We start from the raw sequence: 27,922 nt of genomic DNA, 5'->3' as shown, positions 1-27,922 counted from the left end.
TATTTAGAAGATATTAGTAAATTTTGAACGAATATTGAGGTTTTACTTAACATTATTTTTTTAGGTACATTATATTAACGACTTGGATATATTAGTACTAGTGGGGGTTAAGGACTTGTCTCATCGATAATAACCAAGTAGTATTTTAAATATATGTGGATATCCGGGGCCGGAGGCGAGTGAGCTTGGCACGGGTTGAATTGTTAGGGAGTTATAACGTTTAAACACACTAGTGAACCGAGGGTAAAAGATAAATGTCTCCTTTTTCGTTTGTTTGAGAAGCAAATTGGAAGAAAAGAAAACATATCGAACGACTCCGAGTTTCAAGGTAAGTATGATGATATTAGTCGAGTCCCGACAAACGAGTAATAGGATCGGATCTGATGTCCTCCCGAGCTGCCGAAGGGGGATTGTGTAGCGATGTAGTAGTATTCTTTGCATGGAATCCACTTAGACAACTGGATCTACCGAGTATCAAACTTGATAGATTACTGTTTGTTTGTCGATATCGATAGGTAGTTATACTTAATTCCCAACTTTTACTCAAATGTGTATGGCATTTCTTTCGTTTACACGGTAATTAATATGAGGTAGGTATATGTAATGTAAGAAGGGATAAGCTGGTCCACTTTAAAATAACCAACGAAAAGATAATACCCCAATTGATGCCCCAAATTACCTTACCTAATAGAACTATATACAGACAATCAGCCAATAAAAATCCACACCAGTAGTCAACTATTGGTAGTATACATACATATTAATTGATTTGCTCCAACACAATCTTGATGCTTGTCAGGAAGGTACAGTTACAAAGCACATGCTCAATTTGCATAAGGTAAAATGTAACATTAAAAAACCCTTGGAAGCTACACCTCCCTATGTATGCAAGCTATGCACTATGCAAGTTATGCAAGTAAAAAAGAAATGCACAGACCAGATTTGACTAAGAAAATGATCAAGTCAGGTTAATTAACTAGAGCCAAAAAAAAAAAAAAAAAAAAGAAAGAAAAAGAAAACTAAAACTAAACTACGAAACTCCGCGCTCTAAATCTCAACCGATTACAACAGGGTCTTTCCCATCATGTCTTTCCGGCTCTAGTAAGCGTCACGAGCAACCACACCTTTCTCGATTCCTTTTCGGGAAACCTGTCGTAAACTTTAGCGGAAAACGGAAAACGGAGAACTTAGCTCTATTAGTTTTAGTTCTTAGGTTCGAATAACATCTGAAACAATCACATCGATTGATTGACTGGTCAAGCTACCGCCAGCTTTTTTGGAGAGTTGTGTCACCCATAAGCCCATAAGCATCATTCTGGACCTACTTACTGAACCTCTTATTGTCTTATTGGGACAGTGTACGTACTATTATTACTATAGTTGATCTTGTACACGCCTACCTCTTTATATACGACAACCTATCCAAAAAAAAAAAAATGTTGGGTTCTATAGTCAGTTTCGGTAAGTCAACTCTTAGCGTCTATTTTCTCATTTATTATCGTCAAGTATGCCGTGGAACCAGCTGAGATACAATGTATATGCAGCCAACAATGCATTTTAAATTATAAAGCTGAAAGTCTTGTATGAATATTCTTCTCTCTTAATAGTTAACTTATGAAAATCTTGGAAAAAAAAAGAAAAAGAAAGAAAAAGAAAAACATAGTTCATCTTCATCTATCTCTCTGTTCATCATCTCATCTATTTATTAGTGCCAAACGCGCACGAAATCGGTCCGCCACCTAAGGATGTTCCGCCAGCTACTCCTATCAGATTGCCGCAATACAAGCCTCAATCATCTGACGCAAATTCTCACCCATCCCTTGTCCGTTTTCTGCAACAGCTGCAACGTCCTAATGAGCTTAACGAGTCTCACTTCGCCGCTCTTGGCGTTCAGTTACATTCTGATGCCCCGCCCGAGGACGTTGTTCCGGACCCATCCTTCTTGCCTATAGCCTCCGAATGGGTCGGCATCGACTTAGACGAGGCCCGGCGTAGGGATCCAACTTTCCGACGTACCTTATCTAATGGAAGGCTTTCTCCTGAGGCCCGTGTCTTCATGGACCGCCGTACTGAGCTTTCTATATCAAATCAGGCCGCTTTTCGGACCATTCGTCGTATCAAGCCCGAACCAGGGATTCAAGCGCCGCGACTCGGGAATTGCTATGAATTCTATAGGCAGATGGAGTTGATGGCGCAGTACTGGGATGACACCTCCTTACCACCACTCTCCACTGATAGTCAAGAGGAGTCACCACCCACTGACCCAAATTCTGAGCCACCAGCTACTGGTGCTTCGTCCGAGAACTCAGAAGCCCAACCAAAGGCCCCTGAACGAGTTACTTACCGCACCAATAGTGGCTCTAGCATGCCGGCCGAATTCCGTCATAATCTAATCTCGTCTTTCGTCAAACTTGTAGCCTACGACTTCGGCTGCAATGTGGTCCCGCCGAGAGCTGAGCCTCGTTTACAGCTGTTTTCGCCTCCGTGCAAAGTGATTTCAAAATCAAAGGTGCAATACTACCCTCAAGTAGCATCTTACTTTCCATCCGGATGCGTGTTTCTATGTAAGGCGCCGATGACCCGCGAAGCCGCTCGTGCGGGTATCGTCGAAGGCCCCATAGCAGCGGTGTCGGCGCGTAACACGACCAGTTTTCCCACTTCAGCGGAGGCGAATTTAGACTTCGGGCGGGAGCTTGTCGCGGCATTGATTACTGCACAACACCGCTCTCGCGAAGGTCAGCCTGAAAAACGGTTCGGCGAGGGCAAATGGTGGGCCACGCAGAAGCGCTGGGGTGGAGGCGAAGGTGGTCCCATAGGACGGGAGATCGACGGCGACTCCATCGTAGGCGATAAGGATTCCACTAGATCCAACCCCGAGGAGTCCGACGGTGTGAAGCCGGTGCCGGTGCCGGAAACCACTAGCGCTACCAGAGAGGTAAAGGTAGGAGGAAAGACGGTGCTCATCCCCATGCGCGGGCAGCCCGTGAGCAAGAAGCCACGGAAGAACCTCAGCATCTACGATAGCTACCGCATGGTGCGGCTACCGTCTTCGAACTGGGACAAAAAGACCAAGTACACAGCTGTCGGTAAGATTAAGGGCGTCGACTTCGACGACGTATTCGTGCTTAGCAGCCTGTACCACCACCTATGCGTGATCCGCGTGCGCGTACCCAACGCCCTGCTCGAGGTGTTTTCTGGCGCACCGGACGGGAATGTCAAAATCGAAGCGGGAGGAGAGAAGTTAAAGAGCTGGGGCAAACTAGAGGTGTGGCGCAGCAAATGGTACGATTTATTCATCGTCGACGAGCGGCTCGAGGCCATGCGCCTGCTCTGGGGGATGATGGGATGGGTTATGCGCACGGAAGATGAAAGCGGGAGCGCAAACGCGGGCGAGGATGTTGCCATGAAGAATGCTTAAAGTCTAAACTCTTTAATTAAGTTTGGAACACTCTGGATGAGTTACTCGAGCGCCATCCTAGGTATGGTATGGTATGGTATGATATGGTATGGGAGTCACAAGCTCGAGTTTACGAAGTCAGTTGACTAGTTACTTATTGGATCTAGAGTATGAGGTGGGCTACCTACGATGTCTAGCACCCGCCCATTCTGATAGACATGAATGAAGCATATGATGAATAGTAATAGTACGAAGACTACGTTCCTTTGTTTTAGCCTTCTTTATAAAAACATAGTTACATATAATTAAAACAATTGCTTGGGTACCTACCTACTTAGGTACAAGTACTGACATGAACATCTGATGTTCTCAGTAAAAAAGTAGTTCTACACAATTCGATAGTTACTTACCTCATATGTTATTGGTTTCTGCAATCTTACACCGCTAATACATTACATTTAATAGTTGACGAACAAGTGAATCAATTAACTAAGCTGTAAAGCGAGTATACGTTTGCAGATCTGACGTGAAATGTAGACTTACTTTAGGTACTTATGTAGTTCCATACCCTCGGCTACCTTTAGGTATATTAGGTAGGTAATAAAAACCATCAGGTGACCTTTCGCATATATCATGTAGATATAGGTAGGTACCTATGTAGGTACCTAGGTAATAAGTGATATCGGGCAGCAAGTAAGCAAGCAAGCAAAGCACACATGATACGCGCAGCCCCATTCATTCATTCATTTGCTTCGTCAAAATTTATATCTTTATACTTTATACTACCTATCTTAGGTTGCTAACATCAGATATAAGATAATCAAAAAGCTGTATAGAGGTTTGAAGTATGTGTCGGTGTATAAGGGGCTGACCGCCTCCCGTCATCCGCAGCGTGTATGGATGTATGTAATCTGCTTAGCTAACTATGCGTAGGTATGTATGTATGTATGTCTGAGGTAGGGACATATCGGTAGGTAGGCATATTTTACCTGCTTATTACGCACATAATGTTCTGACATAATGCATACATACATACATGCATGCATACAATTCGTGTTGTAGTTGTGAGAATTTGGGGGAGGAATGGCGGTAAGGGGCAGGGGGAAGTATGTGCCGATATGTTTTATTTCTGTAGATAAGTACTACCTATGATTAATAAATAGGTAGACAGCTTTTGTGTATGTCAATACGCATACCATAAGTGTGTGATAATTGTATTAGTGAGTACCTAAAGTACTCGGTAAGTAGGCTAGAAGCAGACAACGGACCGAAGAGGTCGAAGGGGCCGGAAACCTAGGTGTATTAATAAGTCGGGGGGCATTGTAAATACCTATGATTAATAATTCGTCAGTTTAGCTATTAGGTGGTATTCTTTTACTATGGCATGCTTCAGGGGTTTCGGTGAACTGGTATACTTCGGTTATCAAGCAAGCCTACGCCGAGGGAAAGGAGTTGTAAACTATTGTGCATAGCCTTCTGTATCCAAGGGTTATGTTTACAGTTAGTTAGTAGTTATGCTTGATAGGACATGCTGAATAGTTCTATCTTCACGATCATCCCTTATATTTGCCTTCACGAAACACTAGACTGCATACGGCGTATTATATACGTCTAAATACGTGTGTATGCATATCCGGCTCCGCAAAGTAGATGCCGCGGGCAGTATCACGGCCCCCAATATCAGCACTTACATGTCTGTTGCCGTTTATTCTATATTGCGAGTCAGCTAGCCCCCCTAGGTAACCGAAATAAGGTAGACGAGGTGAGGTAACCAGAGGTTAAGCGACAGAGGTGAGAATTGAGTTATGAGGATGGCTTCAGAGTCTCGTTCCTATAGGCCTGAAGCAAGCGTATTGAGCAGGCTTAGCTTAGCGATATTGAAGAGCTCGGCTATCTATTCGGTAGAATAGTCGTGGCAACGTACGACTTAGACGCGCTAGGCGGGTGTTGTGGCTCGCTCTTCGATATCATTGATCCAAATGCGAGCGGCTTAATGAAACGTCCGGCTATAAATATACGGCAACGTCGGCGCTAATCCATCCCCAGGTTTTATCGAACAGTGCGTCTGTGATGCGGAGTTTTGCCGCCAGCCTTGGGCACGCGTACGTCGCGTTCCGAGTGGCGATGCTGTCTCCTTTCGAGTAGCGTCCGTTTTAATCCTTGATATGATATTCCAGCCTGCATGTATGCTATGTATGTTATCTCGTATCTGTACGAGATACTTTGAATCTAGTTCGCAATAGTTCCATGATCGTCTTAACTTTACCTTTGGCTGCCTCACCAGCAGAACGACTTGGATCACGAATATGGAATATGACGTAGTGAGATCGAAGACCACGGACCACTTCTACACAACCCGAAACCTCTCCGTGCCCTAACGTAAGACATGCAGACCTTGGCGTAGATTAGGTCTTAGATGAATTCGACGTTGTTGATCTAACGTCCTCGGAATCACGGGAGGACCCGTAACTCCACGCTTCGCGCCTCATGGCCTAGCACTGATTAGACGGGGTTTGAGTCGAACACGTTGAAAAGGCTTAGTATCTAAGATACGTAGCAAGGAAGATACAACGTTGCTTTCACATAGAAAAGTCTTTTTCTACCAATGAGATAGAGACTTCTTGGGCTGAGATGTAAACAACTCTAAAAAGGAAGATGAGGCTCGAAATATGTAACTCGGAGCTAAAGATAGCTACAGCAGCTGTATCGCCTCAATCGCCTCGTTTTGGTAGCTGAGCCGCCTTAAGCTAAGGTAGGGCGACGGCTTCGACCTATGCGGAAGGTAGAAGAAAAAAAAGATAGAAAAGATAGAAAGGGTATAGCGTAAGACCCTTCTTGCGTATTGTCAAGCTGAAGCGAGCTTGATTTAGGTGTGAATTAGGTGAATTAGAGTAAAAAGTGTTGTCATCCCGACGCACAACTAATCGATATAGTATTAGCATAGCCTCTAAGAGGGTTACATGCAGTAACTCCCGGCGGTAAATAGCTGCATGCGTGTGAGTGGATGAGGTGGCTGGATGGCACTGTTAACCGATACAACCGATACAACCGACAAGCTACACGCTATACCTTACTTGAACATTGACAGCACGTTATCAGACCGTTGATTCGCAGAGACAAAAAAGTCCCGAGTAGGTATGGCGGTATGATATCTATCAAGATAGGGCTGGTATTTCCTGGTCCATGCTGTCCCGAAAAAATTTTGGACCTTGCAGAAGACGTGGTAGAATATTGCGGCTGTGCTGCTCGGCTTCACCTCGATTGGTTCCTCCACACATTCTTTTATCCCAAGGACCTGGGAAGTGTCTAGGGACGATGCATGTGGCGTCTGTATGAAAGATGAGACGAAATTCTCTGACACCTTGACACCTTGATACCTTGTACCTGAACCTTGTACCTGGATGATCTACGGTAATGATTTTTGTTTGGTATTGTTTAACTATTTGTTAGTAGGAAACGAAACTTTGATATTCGGTGATTGTGTACGTAAACTGTCTTTGATTCCGTTGGTTACCTCTAGTCTTCTAGTCTCTGGTTACCTCTGATTATTAAATTGAGGAACGTGTCAAATTTGACTAGCGGAGATCCCCGTTACTGTTACCAAGACTTTTACATACGAGTAAAATAGGTAGTCTTCCAAAAATCAAGACCGAGAATTATTATTCTGAATATCCGCGGAACTGAATTGTTGATGGATGCATCTCCGGTAGATATTCGGAATTCCGGGTATGATGGCATTTTTTTACATTGAAGTCATAGCCTCATAGCCACGATGATTCTGCAGTTTTGCAGTTGCTTGCATTCGTTTGCATTTGTTTGCATTTGTTACGTTGTAGTAGATATGCAGGCTAGGTAACGCATGCGATGCGTGGTGTAAGGAAGCGAAACTCGGTCCAGATAACCGTCTAATAAGATCCCCACGTATTGCAGAATCTGCGGTGTCCATGCATTAGGTACCTACCTAGGTATGTACTTTACAACCTACGTAAGGTTAGGTAGGTACAGGTAGGTAAGTATAGGTATGTATGCATATGGCAGCCACACTAGGAAAGTATAGGCGCGGTTAAACTCTGGGCCGGAGAAGCTGGAAGTTCTAGGTTCGGAGCTGCTGCACGTCAGCCACCATGTTCGGGTATCCCGAGCAGTTCCCATGTTGCAGGTGCATATCCTAAAATCGCGGTCGGCTTGTAAGGTCCGGATAATTCATAATTCCCTTGCCGTTCCGTATTCTCAAGACCCGTCACTGATAATCAGATAACCTAACATACATCATACCTCATACATCATACATCATACATCATACCAAGATATATGTACAACGTAATGTACAAGGTAATCTTCATGCATGCCATGTATGTATTGACTTTCGAGGCGGCTTACGGCGTTCGACGCTGGTAGCATGGAATTCGCTTAATGTTTTGATATGTAGGTAGGTTATGTAGGTACCTAACTTAACCCAACCTATACTTACACTTACACCTACACCAATATGCAACGCGGCTGATGAACTTTAGTAATATGACGGACATCGTCGTAGTGCCATATAACGCCATACAAGACGGATTTCGCCGGTGAAGAGCTTGTTGTATAATCCTGATTAAAGACATAATTGTAACTAGACTTATGACAAATGTATAACTAGAATAGTGAAATGTTTGGGTATTTGAGCTTATTAGGTCGCCGATTGGGTTTGCGGTAACAAGGTAGCCCAGGATTCTCATTCGCCCGAGGAAGACGCTCTAAAGAAATTGCGTTGTAACAGTACTGACGTGTTCCACTGTACCGAGTGCGTTTAAGAGCCGCAAAGGCTATAGTTGCTATGTTAATGCCCAGACACATTGCCCAGACATATTCTATTGTATAACGGAAGACGGCGATGCAATCTTGGACTGTCTTCAGCTCCGAGCTTGAACGTCGAGGATTATTTTCACCTGATGGCCTATAAGTGTCGATCATATAGCAGGTATCAAGGGTTTTTTTTACGCTGCTGAATAGTAAATAGGTAAAAAGAAAAGTCTAATCCTTGATGAAATCCTTGGTGCTGTGAATCCATTGTTAAACTATTGGATTTTGTTGGCTATAATGTTGGCTTAAAGGACGAGGGGTACGGAATATACGAAAGTACGAAGATAAATTGATGCTGTGGATGGAGCTATGAAAAAGAAGAGAGAAAAAAAAAAGAGAGAGAAGCCGCGGTTCAATCGCCGAATTGCTTTTTTCCTGTCCATTCGGTTTCTGTTTGTTCTTTCGAATCCCTGCGATAGCCTATTTAGGGTTAGATCTTACGATTATAATATACTACCCGCGTATGTAAGTAAGTATATTATGATGTATTTCCATGTGGCTAGACCCTTGATGACGATAGCTTATTACTCCTTACGGTTACTTCGCTAAGTACCTAACTTATACCAAAATACACTATGTAGAAGAAGTTTGACACAAAAATCAACAACGACCAAGAAAACCCCACACTTATCGGCATGTCGGAGTTGGAACAAGCGCCAAAGTTTCCCCAAGCAGTCTAAAGCTAAACCATCTAAACCACTAAATCAAGCCAAAAGCCTATGACCGCACTTGAGTAATCGTTATATCGTTATCCTATGGTCCATATCCTTATCTACTAAACTCCGCACATCTTTAGGGTCGCTTTCGTCCGTCTCCTTGTTGCATTCAAGACCCAACTTTTCTCAAGCCCACGCCATTTCTACGCTTCTACCTTCCCCCTGCCTCTCTTTTTCTCTTACACGGCTACTCGGGAAGGTTACTTGGAAGACTTATCATTTGCGACATCTCCGATTATTTAAGTACATACCTTATATTTGGTATATTTTTGGAGAATATTAAGCTACCTTAATACCTAATCCCTGCTTGCAGGTGAGTGTGTCTGTGTGTGATGCGCACTTGGCTGCTTGATCAAGGTGATCAAGGTTCCCTGCGCCGCAACGCTTGACCGCTGTGCTGGTATGTATATTTTCTTTCCCTTGCTAGTGTGTAAGTGTACACATATTAATGTATATGGACATTTATAACTCAACTTGGTAGTTCTTGGCATTACCTATAATTCTTTTTGAAAAAAAAAAAAAAAAAAAAAAAACAACGAGGTCATAGTAGTATCTAAGTTACATGGGGCTGCGCTTACATCCTTACATTCATCCACAATAGATACATAACTACTTTCTACATAACTACTTTCTACTTTCTACACTAACCAGCTCCGATCAATAGGTACATACATCATACCCAATTATCCATACGCGAGACGATATACAAACGATATAACATCGTGAACACATCCCGTTCCTCTCTTCATGAGATTGAGGTCTTGCCTATAAGAACCTACTACCTTGTCCACCCCCCTCCAACGGCAAAATCCTTCACCTGCCTATACTCGCCTATATACACTCCCCCCACGAGTTCATATCACGAATTCCTTATTACGAACCTAGCCTACCAACTCGCAACCCGCAACTCGTAACTCGTTCGCTCATCTCGCTAACTACTCGACCCGACATTACGGATAGTTATACACACAGCAGCTTAGCTTTTTGATATGTCAGGTTACGGTTACCCGGGAGGATACGGTCCGCCGCAGCAACAGTATCACGGCAATTATTATCAACCGTATGATAGCTCACCAATTTCTCATATCCTACGGTCACGAGCATCGCGACGGCTGCTGACATGGCCCTAGTCCACCCCAGCCATATAACGGATATCCTCCTGCCCAAGGAGTTCCTCCCGTTCCCTACGGATACCCACAGCAACAACAACAACAACAACAACAAACCCCTCCTCAACCTTACGGATACAACCAGGTGAATTTATATATTATATGAGTTATAGGCTCGTTTATAGAGCCCCATGCTGACATAGCATCGTCAGGGCCCACCGCAACATGGCGGCTACGGCCAACCTCCGAGTCAATATGGTAGACCTGGTAAGACAGCTTCTAGGCTTGCCTTTCTTAGGTGTGACTTTAACAAAGAGGTTTAGGACTACCTACGGCGAACTCGAATTCTTACAACCATGGAAATTATAGCGCTCCTCCTCCCCCGCCCTCTGGGCCCCAACATTTCGGTCACGGTGCCCCTCAAAACTACGCGTTTCAGTATAGTAACTGTACCGGTCGAAGGAAAGCTTTACTAGTTGGCATAAACTACTTTGGCCAGCGCGGCCAACTTCGGGGATGTATCAATGATGTCAGAAACATGTCGCAATACTTAGTTGAACACTTTGGCTATAAGCGAGAAGATATGGTCATCCTTACTGACGACCAACAAAACCCAATGAGCCAGCCGTCAAAGCAAAACATTCTACGAGCCATGCATTGGCTCGTGAAGGATGCGCGGCCCAATGACTCGTTATTCTTCCATTATTCGGGTATGATGACGCTCGGGTTAGCTGTGTGGTGATATCTAACAGTTTCTTAGGACATGGCGGTCAAACCAAGGATCTGGATGGCGACGAACCTGATGGCTACGACGAAGTTATATACCCTGTCGATTTCCGGCACACTGGTCACATTACCGACGATGAGATGCACCGTATCATGGTTAAGCCGCTGCAATCGGGAGTACGGTTAACGGCCATTTTCGATTCATGCCATTCCGGTACTGCGCTCGACCTCCCGTATATTTACTCCACTCAAGGTATTCTCAAGGAACCAAACTTGGCCAAGGAAGCTGGCCAGGGCCTTCTGGGTGTCATATCTTCCTACAGTCAAGGCGATCTCGGAGGCGTTGCGAACAACATCATGGGTTTCTTCAAAAAGGCTACCAGCGGAGAGGACGCGCACCACAGGGCCATGGCGACCAAGACCTCGGCAGCAGACGTTATTATGCTTTCCGGAAGCAAAGATGACCAAACTTCGTTCGTCTACCACTTTATTTAGATTATCCCTTCTTTTTGTTTCGCAATTGATGGGCAATGTATCATGGAATTGCCTAGTGGCATGAAATATGTACACTTTATCATGTATTTTTTTAATGACGGCTTGGTTGTTGGTGGGGTATGAGATTTATACATTGGGGTCTGAGTCTAGAGGAGGGGCTATTTGTATATTATTTTTTCCTTTTTTTTTTTTTTGAACGCTCTAGATCAAAGCACAGCTATTAGTGCTGTGGCTTTGCATCTGGGGCGGCGGGTTACGTTCGATCGGCTTATGAACACCCCCTCCCCCCCCTTTTTATATACTACCAGTCTGTTATTATAGTAGTATATGGGTTACTAACTAAGCTTATAGGGCCGATGCAACAATTGCTTCTCAAGCTACCGGTGCCATGTCGTGGGCCTTTATTACCGCCCTGAAGAAGAATCCTCAGCAAAGCTATGTACAACTGCTCAACAGCATCCGGGATGAATTATCTACACGGTACACCCAGAAACCTCAGCTCTCGTGCAGCCACCCTCTGAGTACGTCTGGATTTTTGGTCTCCTCTTTTCCCAGGCGATGACCACCGCTATCTGCTAACATACTAAACTCTTATATAGATACTAACCTGCTATTTGTGATGTGACAAGACGGAACGGGACGTTGACGGGCGTCTCCTAGGCAGACACCGAAATGAAATGAAATTATGCATGGGGGTTTTCTGACGTGTAACTACGATTGCGTTTGCGTTGCGTTGCGTTATTTTATCTATTACTACTACTACTACTATGTAGTTACCGCGTTTACGGTTCTGGTACAGCATCCTAGGCTCTTGGGGGAAAGGGCCGTTTCTTCTTACTCGTTCTTCGAATTTTTTTTTATGACATAAGGCTCTACAAAAAGAGGGAGAACTGAATTGGGTTACGTGGGTGTTCTTGGTTGCCTATCCTTTTTTTTTTTAATGAAGTTGCCGAAATATGTTCTATCGCTTAGGTACTTAGCTGAATTGATACCTGCGGCTGTATGTACATCTCTGTTGGGATTTTGTGACGTCTGCGGTGCGGGTTGGAATATGGGTTTAATGGTTAACCTATCCTATTTCTTGGATCGTGAGATTTTTATGTGATACGGATGATAGGGGTTCGGTGATGGGGAAAGAAAAAGAATAGTTTTTACTGACTGGTTCATAGTGGTTAAATTGAGTCTGGTGATTGGTTATGGTTAGGAGTTATGCAGATAATAGTATAGAATGTGTAGAATGTGTTAAATATATCAATCTAACGAGTTAATAGCCCTTTTGACTCACGTCCTTTTTACTAGTTCCGTGTATTCTTAGAAACTGAAGAGTTACCTAACCTACCATCTTAGATATACGTACATCAGGGGTTACTTACCTACTCTACTCTCAAGCTAAAGATATATCGAGAAATCTACTCGTACTATTCAAGGATAAATTATACGGTAAATTATACTAGTTCGACTACTTCATCTATACGGATTAGGAACGTATATATATAACTGAGTGTTTCTCTACTCGAGAATAGATATAAATATAGATATAGATCCCTTTATTATGTGTGAGTATAAATACAACCCGGACAGGACTTTAAATGCCCATCCAACCTTCTCGCCCGATATGTATCTCACGTCAAAGCTTTTCTGGGCTATGGATTTACTTCCTGTGGAACTAGGGAGAATACTATACCTACCTAACTATAGCAGGATGTGTTTAATATAGGTACCTAACCTATGATTACTCGTATCGGCTGATACGAGGAATAGTCCTGTTGGAAGTTACTTCTGTATCCTTCCTATGTAATAACTAAGATTAGGTAGTTATCTACCTAGGTATCTAGGTAAGAAGTACGACCCCTTACCATAGTATTCGTGTGGATCGAGTGTATACACTCTTGGCTCTTCCCTATTACTTCAACTGATATACGATCGCTGGATAGACCACATTCGCAAACATAAGGGTATCAACACACCCCGTAAACACTAGCATGGCTAATGTAACAGTCCTCAAAGACATCTCACACAACACTCACAAATCACACAGATAAACATACAACAGACAAGACACAAGGAACGTAAATTCCATTTCATTCATTCCACTCTCCGTCCCCTCGCTTGCTCATAAAGCTTCACTTTCTTTTATCTAGACAACCACTCCATTCAAAACGATCAGAAAACCAACCAATCGCACATATCATATCCTTAGAAAGGTGCCTGCCTAGGTATTCAGGACCGTCCCTCCCTCCCTATGCCATATAACCTTCCCCCCTCCCCGGCTCCTTAGCCCCTATCCCAGAAAAAAAAAACACACAGAAAGGCAGATGATAGGTATCAACGCGCAAACGCCCAACCCGTGCGTACACGAGCTATGCTAGCTAAACGTAACACAACGTCTAGTCCAATCCCACGAGAAAGAGGAATATGCATAAAATTTGGAGCCAACATCAACGAAAGCGGGTATAAAGCTTATATCAGCTCGACCTCCTCCTCTTCTCTCCTCTTACTCTCCTCCCACGCATTAACCAGCTTCTTGCGCGTCTGCTCGTGCTGGCCCCATTGCTTAGCGCCGATCCGCATGCGCGCCACGGCTCGGAATACGCTGGCAAAAACCTTTAGTTTGCTTGGTTCCTTCTTGGCCGATTGCTCGCGTTTTCGGGACGAGAGCAGTGCGTCTGGTGATTTGATGCCCAGCTGCTTGTGGATGTTGCTCAGGATGCGTAGGTCTGCCTTGTTGCTATGGGATTGTTAGTTGTTTTATTCATTTTTAATATGGGGGTAAAGGGGTAAAAGGGATAAATAAACTTACCAAGCCTCAGCAATCTCTAGTTGTAGTGCTACGAACTTCTTGGCGAATGCGGCGTCATTTCGTAGCTTGGCCTCGCGCTCCCATCTTGCCTGCATCCACTGCATTTGCAATGCTAGGCCACGGATCTCCTTGGCATGTCGTTTCTCTGCCGCGTCCGCTGCGCGGATCACGGCCTCGTGGTCCCGTTGGTCGACCACGTCCATCACGATGTCGCCGTACCGGAAGCTGGCTTTCGTGCCCCTCTTGTTTATATGCGGTGTGTAAGATATAGAAGAGCCATTAGGCTCAGAGTTCTTCGCCTCGATCCAAGCGAGTGCTTCCTTTGCGCCCTCCTGCAGCCGCTCGCAGTCGGCCCGGAGCTTTTCGGTCGACGCTTTATAAGCGGCACGTTCGTTTCGTGCTCGGTCGAGCTTTTGGCGGAGTTCTTTGCATAGCGGGCTAGCGTAGTCTAGATCCTGCTTTGCTAGTTCAAGTTGTTCGCGTAACTCCTCGCACAAACGATTCGCCTTCTCTGACTCCCTGGTTGCTCGGTTCAGATCTCGCCTGAGCCCTTCGGCAACACGATTGGCCTGCTCTACTTTCTGGTCCGACTGTTTAGACTCGTGTCGAGTAGCACGCTCCGCTTGCTGCTTTAGACGTTCGCATTGGCGTTCGACGTCGCGCAGCTTTCGATTCGCGTCTTGGAGTTGATGTCTAAGGTCTTCAGAGATCCGATTCGCTTCTTCCAGCTGTTCCCCGAGATCCTCGGCTCTCTCTGACTGATTACGTCTCGCTAGTTCAAGCTGCCGTCTGAGGTCTTGACAAACTTGGTCAGCTTCGTTCAGCTTTTGGGCAGCGTCTTCCGATTCCTCGTCCAGAGTAGCTTGAAGAACTTCAACCTCATCCTCTAAGGCCTCGACCTTTTCAGCCTGTGCTTGATAGTCCAGCTGACTCTGCCGAAGGTCCTCGCGAACAGCAGCAACCTCGTTTCGTAGTGCCGTTAGAGATGATTGCCGTGTTTCTAAGTCTTGTCGTAGATCGTCTATCTGGCGGCTGAGTGCGGCCTCCTCGTTCTTATGGCGCTGCGCTTCGCTGTTCAAAGCGTCTTGTAGCTTCATCTCTTTGCTAGAGAGCGTGCCCTCGGCGTCGCGTAACCGGTCGATAGTCCTTTCAAGTCCAGTGGCCCGCTCCTCGAGGCGATCTCTTTGCGCCTCCAGGTTACGCCTCTCAGACTCCCACTTTTCGCTGTCGTTGTTATAGAGATTATCCTTTTCGCGAATAGCGGCGTGAAGTTCGGAAATATCATCGTTGAGACGGTCAATTTCAGATTTAAGCTGGTTGCGGACATCCCGCTCAATCTGACGACCATGACTCCTTTCTTGATCTAGATTGAGTTCTAGATCGCCAACTTGGCTCCGTAAACGAGTGATCTCTCGTTGTAATGAAGTGGATTCATCTCCAGAAGTGGATTGTCGAACTCGAGCATTCGCCTTTTCGTGATCAAGATTTGTCTCAAGTTCTTTGACGCGCTTCTGCAGACGCTCCATTTCTCGCTCCAACGATGCAGACGCTGATTGACCTCCCGTGGCTTCCCTACGGACCCGGGTGATCTCATCCTGAAGGTCGGCAATGTCTTCGTTAAGGCGGTCTACTTCTTCTTTATGCTTCGTATTGGCTTCGTATAGATTCTGTAGGGCACGGGCTTTCTCTTGGCTTAAATCCGTCTCTAGTTCGCTTATGCGTTTTTGCAATCGTGAAACTTCTCGCTCCAAAGAAGCCGAAGCTGACTGACCACCGGATGCTTCGTCACGGACTCGTTGAATCTCATCTTGAAGGTCTGCGATATCGTCGTTCAGCCGGTCAACTTCGGCTTGGTGCTTGCGGTTCAAGTCGCGTTCAATCTGTGACCCGTGCGTCCTCTCCTGATCCAAGCTGAACTCAAGCTCGTCAACCTGCTTTTGGAGTCGTGCCATATCCCTTTTTAGAGAAGTCGATTCGTCTCCTAGAGCATCATGACGCAGCTGTAGAAGGTTTTTCTCATCCGTGCGCATATCCAAGTCTTGCTGCGCGGCTTCTAGTTTCGACATGAGAAGTTTCCGTTCGTGGTCCCAGGACTCCCGTTGTTGCAGTAGTTGTTCAGCCCTGGATTTTACTTCTGTGCTGAACCTATCCTTCTCAGCTACACCCTGCTCAAGAGCTTCATACTTCTCCTGCCAACGGTTCACTTCGATCTGCAGGCGGGTAACCTTCTCTTCAACTTGACGAGAGAGCCCTTTAGTGACGAGCGACTTGTTAGACATTTCTTCCTGGAGTTCCTCGAGGTCTGCTTCGGCTCGGTCTTTATCTGACACTGCAGCTTCAAGTTGTTCTTTCATGTCGTTGAGTTGCTGCTCGAACTGCCGGACGTCAGATTCGAGGTCTCTGATGGTGCCTCTCGCTTCGTCGAGCTCCTCGCTCGACTGGGCATTCTCCTGAAGCTCAACTACTCTTTCTTGGGCAGACTTCCATTTCTCTTCTGCCTGCCCTAGCTTCTCTTCTAAGTCGTTCAATTCTTCGTCACGATCGTTGATTTCCATATCCTTTTCTCGTAAGTCTGCTTCTAAGTCGCGAATCTTGTCCTGTAATTCTTCCAACTTTCCTAGGTCTTCAGGGGACTGCGCCTGCGCCTCAAGGTCGGCAACCTTGTTTTGTGCAGACCTCCAGTTCTCTTCCACCTCTTCTAGCCTATTTTTTAATCCATCCACCTCCTCTTCGCGTTCGTTAATTTCTCGGTCCTTTTGACGTATATCCGCCTCGAGGTCGCCGATCTCGTCGTGTAACTGATCAATTGTACCTTGATCCTTACTTCCTCTTTGCAGTTGTCGTTGTAGGTTCTCGATCTCTGCATCCTTGTCCTCTAGACTTCGCCGTAATGCTTCGATCTCGGCTCTCTGGTTCTGATCCGCATATTTCTTTTTGGCCTTCTCCTGAACTTCCAATATTTGTTGCTGATAGGTCTCGAGGTCCTTTTCTGCTGCGGCAAGGTGTTTCTTGTACTTGTGAAGGTCCCTCTGCATCGTGACTTTATCGACTTTGAGTTCTGTGTTTTCCTTTAAGGCGGCCTCACTAAAACCTGGTCCAGTTTTCCTCAATGCTTCCTCGAGAAAGTGAATTTTCAGCTTCAGTCCAAAGTTTTCCTTCTCGATCCTATCGATCACGTTCTCTTGCTCTCGAAGCGACAATTGGTTCCCATCCTGCAAGGGACCCTTGTTTCCACCGCGTCGCGGTAATACGGCTAGTGGTGTGGATGCTGCGCTGCTATTTTCTACCTGAGGTAGAGGCGTGGACTCGACGTAGGATTCTCCTCTCGAAGGACCATATAAGGAGGTCTCGACAGGAATGTTAGTCATGTCTATGTCCTCGTTTATCTTGCTTAAGGTGGGCGTAGATACGCCATTCGTATTCTCCTTGCCGAACCGACGTGCACTATTTCGCGTCGCAGACTTAAGCATAGGTGTGAACTCTGCGCCCGCTATTCCAGCTGGTAGGTTTCTCTTGTCACCTAAAGGCGCACGACTGTTCCCACGTGGTGTTCGCAAGTTGACGCCGCGGCCATTTCGTAATTGTTGTACAAGATTATTATCTTTAGTTGGAGAATGAAAAGAAGATTCCTGTGTCATATCGAAGTCGGGAGGTGCCCGACTTAGGTAAGTGGCATCACCTAAGTTGGTTCGGGGAGTATCCATCTCGACGGCGCGAGAGGTGGGATGAGTATAATAGTGCCGTACAAGTGGGATCGAATATCGTTATGTGCCGACTTGCAAATTTGATTAATCATGAGATAGTAAATAATAGTTAATCAGGTATGATATCTGGAAGAGAGCATTTGAATTGAGAGTGGAAGTCGAATGTTGTATTGTTGTATAGTACAAGATTTCTTTAAAAAGAAAGGTTGATACTTTCCCTTCAACACGGTAGTTTTCCTTAACGACGCGTTTTGGCCGTGTTTACTTTCGTAGTAAGGTTCAAAGTGGTTCGGAGCTTAAACAGTCAAAGAGCTTAAAAAAATACTTAGGTACCTGAGGTACTATGCTAAATGTACCAAGATTCTCTGATGAAAAATGAAAAGATTAAAATACACTAAACTATAACCGCGTTAGCCTCATGCATTATTGTGTGATAACCTTCTTTTGGACTAGCGCATTCTACGAGAACCCTGAGGGACCAGTGACTAAAGGTGGGGGATTGAGACATGGATTCCGTAAATGTACTAGCGTCACGTGTTCCACTAGAATTACCGCCTCTTGCTTGTTATTGACGTATCAGACCCATTGAAATTCACATTACATCTTTCTCTCATCGCAGTTGGTTCGTCGCATTAAGACTCGCATTACTTTCCTTTTGTCTATAAGTCTACACAAATTCCAACTCGGCGCAAACTTGTTAGCTTCCCCTCCGTAATAACATATGCGCCACTATTTAACTATATTTTCTCCTCTCGAAGACTTGAACAAGTTAACTTTCTGCTTGGACGGGATCAGACCAGACTCATAGTAAAACATGGCGTCTATTAATTCTTTACCGGACGAAATCGTCCACCATATTTTACTTTACGTACCTCCGGAAGAGACTTTATCTAACATCGCACACTTATCAAAGCGTTTCAACCGAGTCGCGCATGAACCTCTTCTTTGGAGATGCTATTGCGAGCATAATTTCAAATACTGGGAAGCCAGTCATCACTTTAAAGAGAGGTTGAAAGGCTACTTACACGATACTGACTGGCGCCGACTATTCCTGTTGAGACTTGGACGTAATGCCTATATCGCACGCCTCCTTGATGGGATTGTCGCATCTCGCGTCTCCCGACTGCAGAAGATGGAACAGATCTGTCTATACGGTTACGATGCAAAAGATTATCTTTTAAGTCAGTGCCAAGCTCCAGATTCGGTTGAAGATGTTTTGGCGCGAAGGTATGCTCGTTTAATCTACAATGCATATATTGAATTGTTGAGTCTAATAGAGTCGCGTTTAACCCAAATTATAGATATTATTCGTGCTCTGTTCTGGATAGCATACATCGGAGCCTTGCGATAGAAGAATGGGCTAAGTATCAAAAGTTTGCAGCACGTCGCATTGACGAAGATACTCCGTATAGCGAAAGATTAAACTGCGGCATGCGCCTCGAGCGCGCTCTTGGCGCCTTTGATATGTTCATGCTTCACGATAATGAGGGTGATTTGGATGAGGTTTGTTTAACTATCCTATCTTATTTAAGTATGTGACTGACCCTGTATACTTGTAAGATTACCGAATTGCTAGATGATATTGCAGACCGGTTTCGAAGTGCACACCCTTACTTTGACGAGTTGACCACCCGTCAAAAGGCTATCGCTTTGACTCGATGGTTGCGCTCGAACAATATGACGGGCTTGAACGATCCCACAGAGCAAACGTATCGTTATCTCCGTAACTGCTTAATCGGCAGGGCTCTTCGAGATGAGCACCACCCATCATTGCCAATCATCTCTGCTGCCATCTACTCCGCTTTAGCATCACGACTCGGATTAGAGGCGTATCCCTGTGCTTTGCCTAGTCACGTCCATGCTACAGTTTTGTCACGACCGGGCATGACACTAGATGATCAACCCCTCGTCGAAGAGCTGTCCCAAGTTCAAGATAACATGTTCCTAGATCCTTATACTGTAGAAGATGAAGTGCCTATGGATCGAATAATCGACTTCCTATATAGGCTCGGCATCCATACAGGCCATGATAATTTACTAAACCCTACGGCCACGGACCTCATCGTGATGCGCACGGCGCAAAACATACGGGCGTCATTCACTAGTTTTCGAACCCACGAGAGACCTTTCGCCCAGATCATCCCCATGATTGAACTTAACCGCGGCGACTGGGCCCGTAATCTGCAGCCGGCCTTGTACAGCATGATTTGGGCGAGCATCATGATGGTCCCCGTGCTGCCGGAGAGCGACGAGATCCGTTGGGACTGGCAACAAGACGTGCGCGACCTGCTCTCGGCCTTCTACGAACATTTCCCCGAGGATGCGTGGCTCGTGGAGAAGTACGTGTGTCCCATGTACGACACCTTTGCGGCTCCGTCGCGTCGCCGGAACAACTGGGATCTTCCCTCTAAGAGCGTCCGGGATCAGATTAAGAGTATGAGACGCGTGGATGCAGCAGTGATGCCCGCCCGACGGCGCAGCGAACTCGCCAAGGGTGTGGAGGTCAAGTATCGCGTCGGCCAGGTGTTTAAGCATAAGCGCTACGAGTATCACGGCTTGATCCTGGGCTGGACCCTCGAGGGTTCTTCTCTCGACGATCCCTTGTCCCCAACCCAGAGGCCATGGTGTTATTACACCCAGCCGTATTACCGGTGCATGTGAGTTTATTCTTTATTTAATTTCTACTATACTATGTCTATCTTTATCCTAACACAAACGCAGGTCTGGCACCGATGGGTTAGACCAACACCTCATCGCAGAAGACAACATTGAGATAGTCGATTTCCGTGGCGGCCCTGAGATGCTGCCGCCGGAGATCAAAGATTTGATGCCCATGGCAGGCAAATTCTTCAAGCGCTGGGATGGCGAGCGGGGCGTCTTCGTCAGCAACATGAAGGAGATGTACCCCGAAGACTAACGGATGATGACTTACTATTACTTACGTTTTCGATCGGCTGCTGCTGACTTCGTATATTCCTAATCCTGGCTATCGCCTATTCCCCACAGTATTGGGGCACGGCATCTCCAGACGCTTTTACATATTTCTTTTTTTACGACTTAAACTCTAATAATGCTCAAGCCCTCAACGATACGGCTTCGAAGATACTCCCCCATTTTGCGTTCGAATTACTACTACTCTCACCTCAATACTAATATGTACCGATACGTTGGAATGATAACTACCTAGTCTGCTTGGCTTGCCGTAAACGTGCGGGCGTTTTACGGGAATGCTGGTATGGATTGAAACAATAGTTATGATGTACGATAGGAATGATTTTTATTATACGAATGAGTTTGTGAGCATTTACTACTTATATTTAATGCGTTTTCTGATGGTTGGTGATATATGATGATGTGAGTTTACCTAGGATGTGTCTAGGCTAGGCTGGGCTTTGCTAATTCCGAGTTTGTCGGCGCCGAATTACATATCGGGCTCGGCCGTCGATTTCGAGGTTATTGGGGCCTGGACGTTTGGGTTATTGCCTACGTAAACTACATGTAGGGAACTGATCTTACCAGCTAGTCGTATTCCTATGTACTGTCATGTGCCGAGGTAGTTGTAATATGATGTCTAATCTTGACTGACTGACTGACTGACCGACCGCATACATAGACGGAACCTAAGAGTATATAAAGGCCTATAGCTAATTGATTTTCTGACGTGACCAGACGAATATCCCAATCTACCTCCCTTCTTATATTAGTTCCGTTACTTAAAACTAGTGTATCGGTAATAGAGGTATGTAATTCAAAGTCATTAATAGTGGGAGACATACCGTTAAACAAGCAACATAAATCAAACTCATCTCCTTCTCTTTCCCTCTACCACTTAATGTAAAAGCACTATTAATAATCCACAACTTCCCACGTAGAAACCTATGAAAAAAAAAATACAATCACCGTCAAATACATCAAATCAACAAAGCGCATGCATGCATGCATGTAAAACCTATCCAGACACTCCTGGTATCATCCATCAGCATTAACGCCCATCTATATGAGTTACCTAATTTCTATATGCAAACCATACCTAACCTAACTCTCCCGCCACTTCACCTTTTTACAACAATGCATAGGCTAGGTTAGGTACCTAGTTATAGTATATGTCAACTACCTAGGCTAGGTGTCCAAGTTACAAGCCAGCTAACTATTCCCTAACCACCTCAATCTTCTCAATAACATCTCCCCCCACCCGCGCGACCTCCGCAAGAATAGCATTCCTGTTAACCTCGTACATCACGTTGCTATCCCCATCAGCATCGCCAGACGGCATAAGCGAACACGGCATATGCGCCGTAAACGCGCGCGCATGCAGCTGCGGGTTCCACAGCCCCCCAATCACCGTGTCGTCCGGGCCGCCGTGGAAAAATAGCAGTGGGCTGGAGTACATCGCGTTGAGCTGTCTGAGAAGACTCTGAGTAGGCGGTTCTAGCAGTGGGAGCGCTCTCGTCCCTGTCTCCCCGTCGAGGTTCTTGTATTGCGAGCGCCTGGATGCGTCGCCTCGAGAGATGTTCTTAAGTGCTTTCGAGGACAGATGCAGTAGGACGTCGTAGTCGCGTAGCGGGGATTGGAAGAGGCTTCGCATGCCGAGGTCGACTCCCTTCTCCTTGACGGCCTTGCACGCGGACCGCGCTAGGCTGGTCATTCGTGTAGCAACGACCTTGGTCGGGCCGTCGTGAGTATATGCGACGCCGCTTACATCGTGAGACGTAGCCACGAAGAGGATTGTGCGGTTCATATTGGGATCGATTTTTCGCCATGCCTTTAGCCGAGTACCGATTTCTAATCGTTGCGAGGTAGAAAGGGATCCTGCCGAGTCGACAACAAGGGGTTCGTCACGCCAATCCCATCTCGATAGCAACAAGAGCGTTCGTAGAAACCCGGTTATCGCGCTGGAAGGGGATTGCCAAGGATATGGCTTAAGGAATGCTTGTAGAACAAACAGCTCTATTACCTCTTCGTTAAAGTGGCATGATAGCTTGTGAGAGTTAAACCAGTGCTTGGTGAGGCGTATGGATGAGGATAATGCAGGGAATCTAGTGCAGAATGTAGATACGGTTTGATTGTGGAGTGGTAAGTTGGTATACATCCGTTTGTACAAGGCGAGAAGCTCGGCAGCTTCAGTACGAACGTGACGCTCAATTGCTTGATCCTTCGTGCGCCTGTCAAGCAGGGCCTCCTCGAGATCGCTGAATACGCGGAGTCTAAAAGAGGCGCCATCTTCGTAGACTATGTCCAAGAATGCTAAGTTTTCGTCGTCGCGGATTGTATTCTCTAACCCGAGATGTGTCTTGACATCTTCCTTGACTTCTTCTAAGGAACTGGCAATTTTCAACAAGAACGCAATCTTGGCTCTCTGAATAGCCGCTAAGTTTTCAGGCCATTTGCCGGATACCTCAAAAGAAACCACAACCTCCATTGGCTGTAGTAAAGGCTTTCTGAAGTTGAATTCTGGTGCGGATAGTGATGTGCGCCGTAAAGCTGTGCTGATAGGTGCTACTTGCTTCACATGCAATGGCAAATCCTCCAGATTGCGAATATCTCGCTCAAGATTCTCGAACGCTTGCTTAGCGGTATCGAAGGCCACCTTCTCCGAGGGCGCAAACGATATGACTTTGGGCATATCTTGTCCGTAGAACTCAAGATCGCCATCGCCTACCTGGAGCCGTAGCTTCAGGATGTATCGTATAATAGCCTCGCATATTCCGGGGAAGCCCAGGTAGCTATATTCTGTCCAGTCAAGGCTCTCAACAATATTTCCATCAGGAAATTGCCAAAGATCTGCCTTTTCACCCCAGAACTCACGGAATTTAGTCGATTCTTTCTTCTGTTCATACGGTGGACCATAATCACGACCCTGAGATGCCTTCAGGGGATCTATGATAACCCCAACGAGGAGGCTTGCCTTTTTCGTCTTCGGCATACTTGCCGAAACTGGCCACGTCGCCGTCTCTGGTATGCTAACGTGAATCAACTGTGCTCGCTCGCCTAACGCCTTTTTTATCGTGTTATATAATTTCGTGCTGAAATCACAAACAAACCCTTTACGATCGACCGATTCAACCCCTTCCTTCGAGGTAGGGAGTTTGACGCTCAGAAGTATATCGAATGTCTGCAAAGGTTGGTCGGCTTTAACAATGAACAAGGGATCGAACTGGTCATTTGGGGTGTCGTTTATTGCAGATAGTGACCACTTGGCTTGTTCGGTTAGCATGGCTATAGACCATGGTGTCATTTTGTAGAGGATGTTTATTCCACGAGCTGTATCATGTAGGACCGGCATCGCCTGACGAAGAGAGTCTGTATCGATAGGATCCTTGCCAATAACCAAAGCCTTTTTCTGCAAGTTCGCCGAAACGATGTATTGCAGAGTCGCTTTGAATAGCTGCGTGCTATGTAACGAAGGAGAAAGTACTGCTTCTCCTTTTCGGCCTCCGCCCTGCAAGAGAAGAGCCATCAAGACTGCCCATTCGAAATGACCAAACCCGCCACTGCTGATATTACCGTTGAATCCGCGCTGCTGGAGCCATATACGCCCTAGAACGCATGCATCTTTAAACGTAGAACAAGACTTCACGGTTCGATATAGTAACCGCAAATAAGAGGGGAATAGGCCCTCGGCTTTGAGAGTTGTGTTATAAAAAGGTGTAGGCGTCTTCTTCTCCTCATTTCCTTCGGATTTTCCTGGCCGTATAGCATTGCTGACTGCCGTGAGTTTCCCTGCTGGGAAGTAATCTTCTGGAGCGCATGGGATTATACGAATCGCCGGGATCGATTTTCGACGGGAATTTGACTTCTCTGAACCATCATCTTTGCTCGTAGTGTTTTTTGGTCGAGCAACCAGTATAGGTAATAACATGTTCCCATGCATGTGATCGAAAGTAAATTCAATAGCGGTACCCAACTCTTCGCGAAGATCAGCGGCAATATAAGCCAAATAATACGCCCTTTTATAGAAATATCTCATGTTCAAGTAGTCTTTCTCCTGGAATATGGAGGAAGGCATAACGACGATCATATCAACTGCCATATCCGGTTGGGATTTTATGTTGGTCTTCAGAATCCAGCTGCCGGCTACGTTGACCTCAGCTGGTTTGTCGAAGGATAGCTTATACGGGGCATCTTTCGCTGGTTGCGGATTGGGATACGGAATGGTAATTCGATTTGTCTTTTCAAAATTCGCTGACGCCTCACTAATCTAGAGGAGTGAAATAGGCATAGAAGTTAGATATGCACGATTTAGCTAGATGGTCTCTGTAAGGGATTGGACTTACGGGAAGGGGCTCGTGAGGTTCTGAAGCTTCAATGACATCTTTAAGCTGTCGCAAGATATCCTCGACATTAGAAGATGTTTTGCTATAATCAAATTTCACTTCCTTTAGTAATTCTTCCGTCTCTAAGACGAATGCGCTTGCGCCAGAAGCACCCATGGTTGAAGCTGTCGCATTTACGGCTTCAAAAGTTGGACCACCGTCTGCATGTTCCAGTTTGCGTCGCTTTGCTGTATTGGGCTCCATTTCGTATTCAAAAGGGTCCGAGATCCGAGAAGTGAAAGCGCACGGATCTTGTCGTCGAAGTTAATTCTTCGTATCCCCTGACCAATTTTTGAGATTTTGACAGCACTGGCCCATTTTCATGTTCAAGTTCCCATCCCAAACTTCAAAAAAATTACTATAATTTCCGTATCGATAAAGACCCACGTTGTGGCTTATTTAGGTATTACCTATTGATTGTGGCTAAATATATTTGATAGGTACCTATGTACATGTACCTATCCATAGATCCTACGGTTGACCAAACAGCTTGTCTCGAAAAGTAATGGCGCAGTCTTGGCATTTTTTTCCAAAAACAACACCATATAATATATGTAAAAAAAAGCACAAAAGAAGATAATGAAAAATAGAAAAAAATACCTATTGACTTTTTAGCTTTTATTGTTATTATAAGTATTTTTTATAATTTTATTGTTTTAAAAATAATGGAATTATAAATATATTTATATGGTATATTAAAACGTTATTAAAAATATATTTTTAAAGTTATTTTTAATGTATTATTATTTTAATAAAAAAATTAAAATGATAAAAAAGTATAATAGCCTTTTGTAAATAAAACGATATATATTATAATTTTATTATTATTTATTTTATTTATATAATTAATGGTTTTTTAAAAAAAATTAAATGTTAAAACCGCGCTATTATTTTTCGTTTTAAATTGCCAAATAAGTTATTATATTAAAATGAAAAAAAAAATCGCACATTAAATTAAAATAAGTAAAAAGTCACGGGCCACAATTTAATATATACTTTTAAACTTTATACGGTTATTTTTATAATATAAATATTTAATTAATTAAAAATAAACGTATTTACATATATTTATTTTTATATCCATATATAAATTTAAAAATAACTTTATAAATATTAATTTAAAAATAACATGATATATATCGTTAAATAGCTTAAATTAATGCGAAAATAATGATATTAATTGTAATATTATATAATACAAATTAAATATTAAAAATTGTTTTATTAAAAAATATCACGTGTTTATTTACGAAATAACATAATTTAATTATATTTTATTTTTATAAAAGTTTAAATAACATGTATTTTAAGTTATTAAATAACATGTATTTTAAATTATTATTTTTACATTAATTAAAATTATTTATTAATAGTAATTATATTATTTAAAATTAAATAATAATAAAATTATTTAAATTTATATATATTTATTTAAAATTTTTTAATAAAGTTAAAAAAATTACGTGTAATATGTTAAAAATTAATCATTTTATTAATATTTTATATTTTATATATACATTTATATGTAAAAATATTTATTAATTATATTTAATTAAACAACTTTATTTAACATATTTAATCACCCTTAAAATAGTCACGTGATACCTTTTGTTAAGACAATTTTTAACATAATATTATTAAATAAATTATATAATATTTAATTTGTACCATATAATATTTGATTCGTACCATATAATATTGCAACTAATTTATTTTAATGTGTTAAAACTAAAGATTTAAAAAACGGCAAACTTTGTTTACCTCCGTTTTTTGCCATAAAACTTATGGTCCGTGTGTTTATATTTGTAAATTATAAAAAAAACGTTTTTTAAATTTTAATCTTAATTAGTTTTATATAATATAAAACAAATTAATAAACGTTTAAATTTTTATTAAAATTTTTAATAAAACTATATTAACAATAATATAATAAATAACAACAACATATAAAAAATATTTTATTTTAATTATTTGGGGTTAATCTTTTGTTTTTATTACCTTTTTATTTTTTTTATATGTTTATATGATATCGCGTTATAATATTATAAGTTTTAATGTTTAAATAACCTTAAAACGTTATATTTACGCGTTTACATTTACAATTACCTATAATTTATCTCAGTTAATTTAAATTAAAAATTTAAAAATAATTTGAAAGTTATTTTAATATATTAAAACTAAAGATTTGAAAAGCGGTAAGTTTTACCCGCTTTCGCCTCTTTCATTAACGCCATAAGCGTTATAAAACCTTTAGTTTATATATTTATATTTGTAAGTTATAAAAGAAACGTTTTTTAAATTCTAATTTTAACTATTATTTAATATTTTAACCATACCTAATATACATTTTAAAAGTTTAATAAAATTATATTAACAATAATATAATAAACAATAATAACGTTTAAAATACCTTTTATTTTAATTATTTGAAACTAATTTTTTACTTTTACTACCTTTTTATTTTTTTTATATATTTATATAATATTACGTTATAATATTGTAAACCTTAACATTTAAATAGCTTTAAAACGCTATATTCACGCACTTACACTTACACGTTTATACTTATACACTTATACCTACGCGTTTATACTTATAACTATTTATAACCATATTTAAAATACCTTATATTCTAATTATTTAAGGTTAATCTTTTACTTTTACTACTTTCTCGTTTTTTTTATATATTTATATAATATTACGTTATAATATTATAAATTTTAACGTTTATTACGATTATTACGTTACAACCGGCGTTACAACCGGCATTACAACCGATATTATAATTAATCTCGACTTTAAAACGTATACGTTTTA

At 43.2% G+C, this 27,922-nt stretch overlaps 5 protein-coding genes across 5 annotated transcripts; 3 read left to right on the top strand and 2 right to left on the bottom strand.

The window, feature by feature from the left end:
- Nucleotides 1-1,436: 1,436 nt before the first annotated feature.
- Nucleotides 1,437-3,418, top strand: GL218_09134 (uncharacterized protein; the record flags this gene model as incomplete). The annotated part of the gene is made up of 2 exons (XM_033585960.1): nt 1,437-1,461; nt 1,710-3,418. The coding sequence occupies 2 exons, from the start codon at nt 1,437-1,439 to the stop codon at nt 3,416-3,418; spliced, it is 1,734 nt and encodes a 577-aa protein (XP_033439916.1).
- A 6,529-nt stretch (nt 3,419-9,947) lies between these two features.
- Nucleotides 9,948-11,913, top strand: GL218_09133 (Metacaspase-1B; the record flags this gene model as incomplete). The annotated part of the gene is made up of 7 exons (XM_033585959.1): nt 9,948-10,018; nt 10,089-10,212; nt 10,280-10,334; nt 10,391-10,777; nt 10,828-11,266; nt 11,640-11,809; nt 11,888-11,913. 7 exons carry the CDS (start codon nt 9,948-9,950, stop codon nt 11,911-11,913), a joined length of 1,272 nt encoding a protein of 423 aa, XP_033439917.1.
- A 1,835-nt stretch (nt 11,914-13,748) lies between these two features.
- GL218_09132 (Spindle pole body protein pcp1) lies at nt 13,749-17,792 on the bottom strand (the record flags this gene model as incomplete). The annotated part of the gene is made up of 2 exons (XM_033585958.1): nt 13,749-14,016; nt 14,089-17,792. The coding sequence occupies 2 exons, from the start codon at nt 17,790-17,792 to the stop codon at nt 13,749-13,751; spliced, it is 3,972 nt and encodes a 1,323-aa protein (XP_033439971.1).
- An 814-nt stretch (nt 17,793-18,606) lies between these two features.
- On the top strand, nt 18,607-20,709 carry GL218_09131 (putative f-box domain-containing protein; the record flags this gene model as incomplete). Its single annotated transcript, XM_033585957.1, has 4 exons — nt 18,607-19,019; nt 19,094-19,295; nt 19,353-20,449; nt 20,514-20,709. 4 exons carry the CDS (start codon nt 18,607-18,609, stop codon nt 20,707-20,709), a joined length of 1,908 nt encoding a protein of 635 aa, XP_033439918.1.
- Nucleotides 20,710-21,939: 1,230 nt separating this feature from the next.
- On the bottom strand, nt 21,940-25,309 carry GL218_09130 (U3 small nucleolar RNA-associated protein 22; the record flags this gene model as incomplete). Its single annotated transcript, XM_033585956.1, has 2 exons — nt 21,940-24,990; nt 25,067-25,309. The coding sequence occupies 2 exons, from the start codon at nt 25,307-25,309 to the stop codon at nt 21,940-21,942; spliced, it is 3,294 nt and encodes a 1,097-aa protein (XP_033439919.1).
- Between the last annotated feature and the right edge of the window lie 2,613 nt (nt 25,310-27,922).

This window comes from Daldinia childiae, assembly GCF_008694065.1.
Source record: "Daldinia childiae strain JS-1345 chromosome Unknown Scaffold16, whole genome shotgun sequence".
Lineage (NCBI taxonomy): Eukaryota > Fungi > Ascomycota > Sordariomycetes > Xylariales > Hypoxylaceae > Daldinia > Daldinia childiae.
The sequence above is the reverse complement of the archived record's forward strand: the minus strand, read 5'-3'. Positions and strand labels throughout refer to the sequence as shown.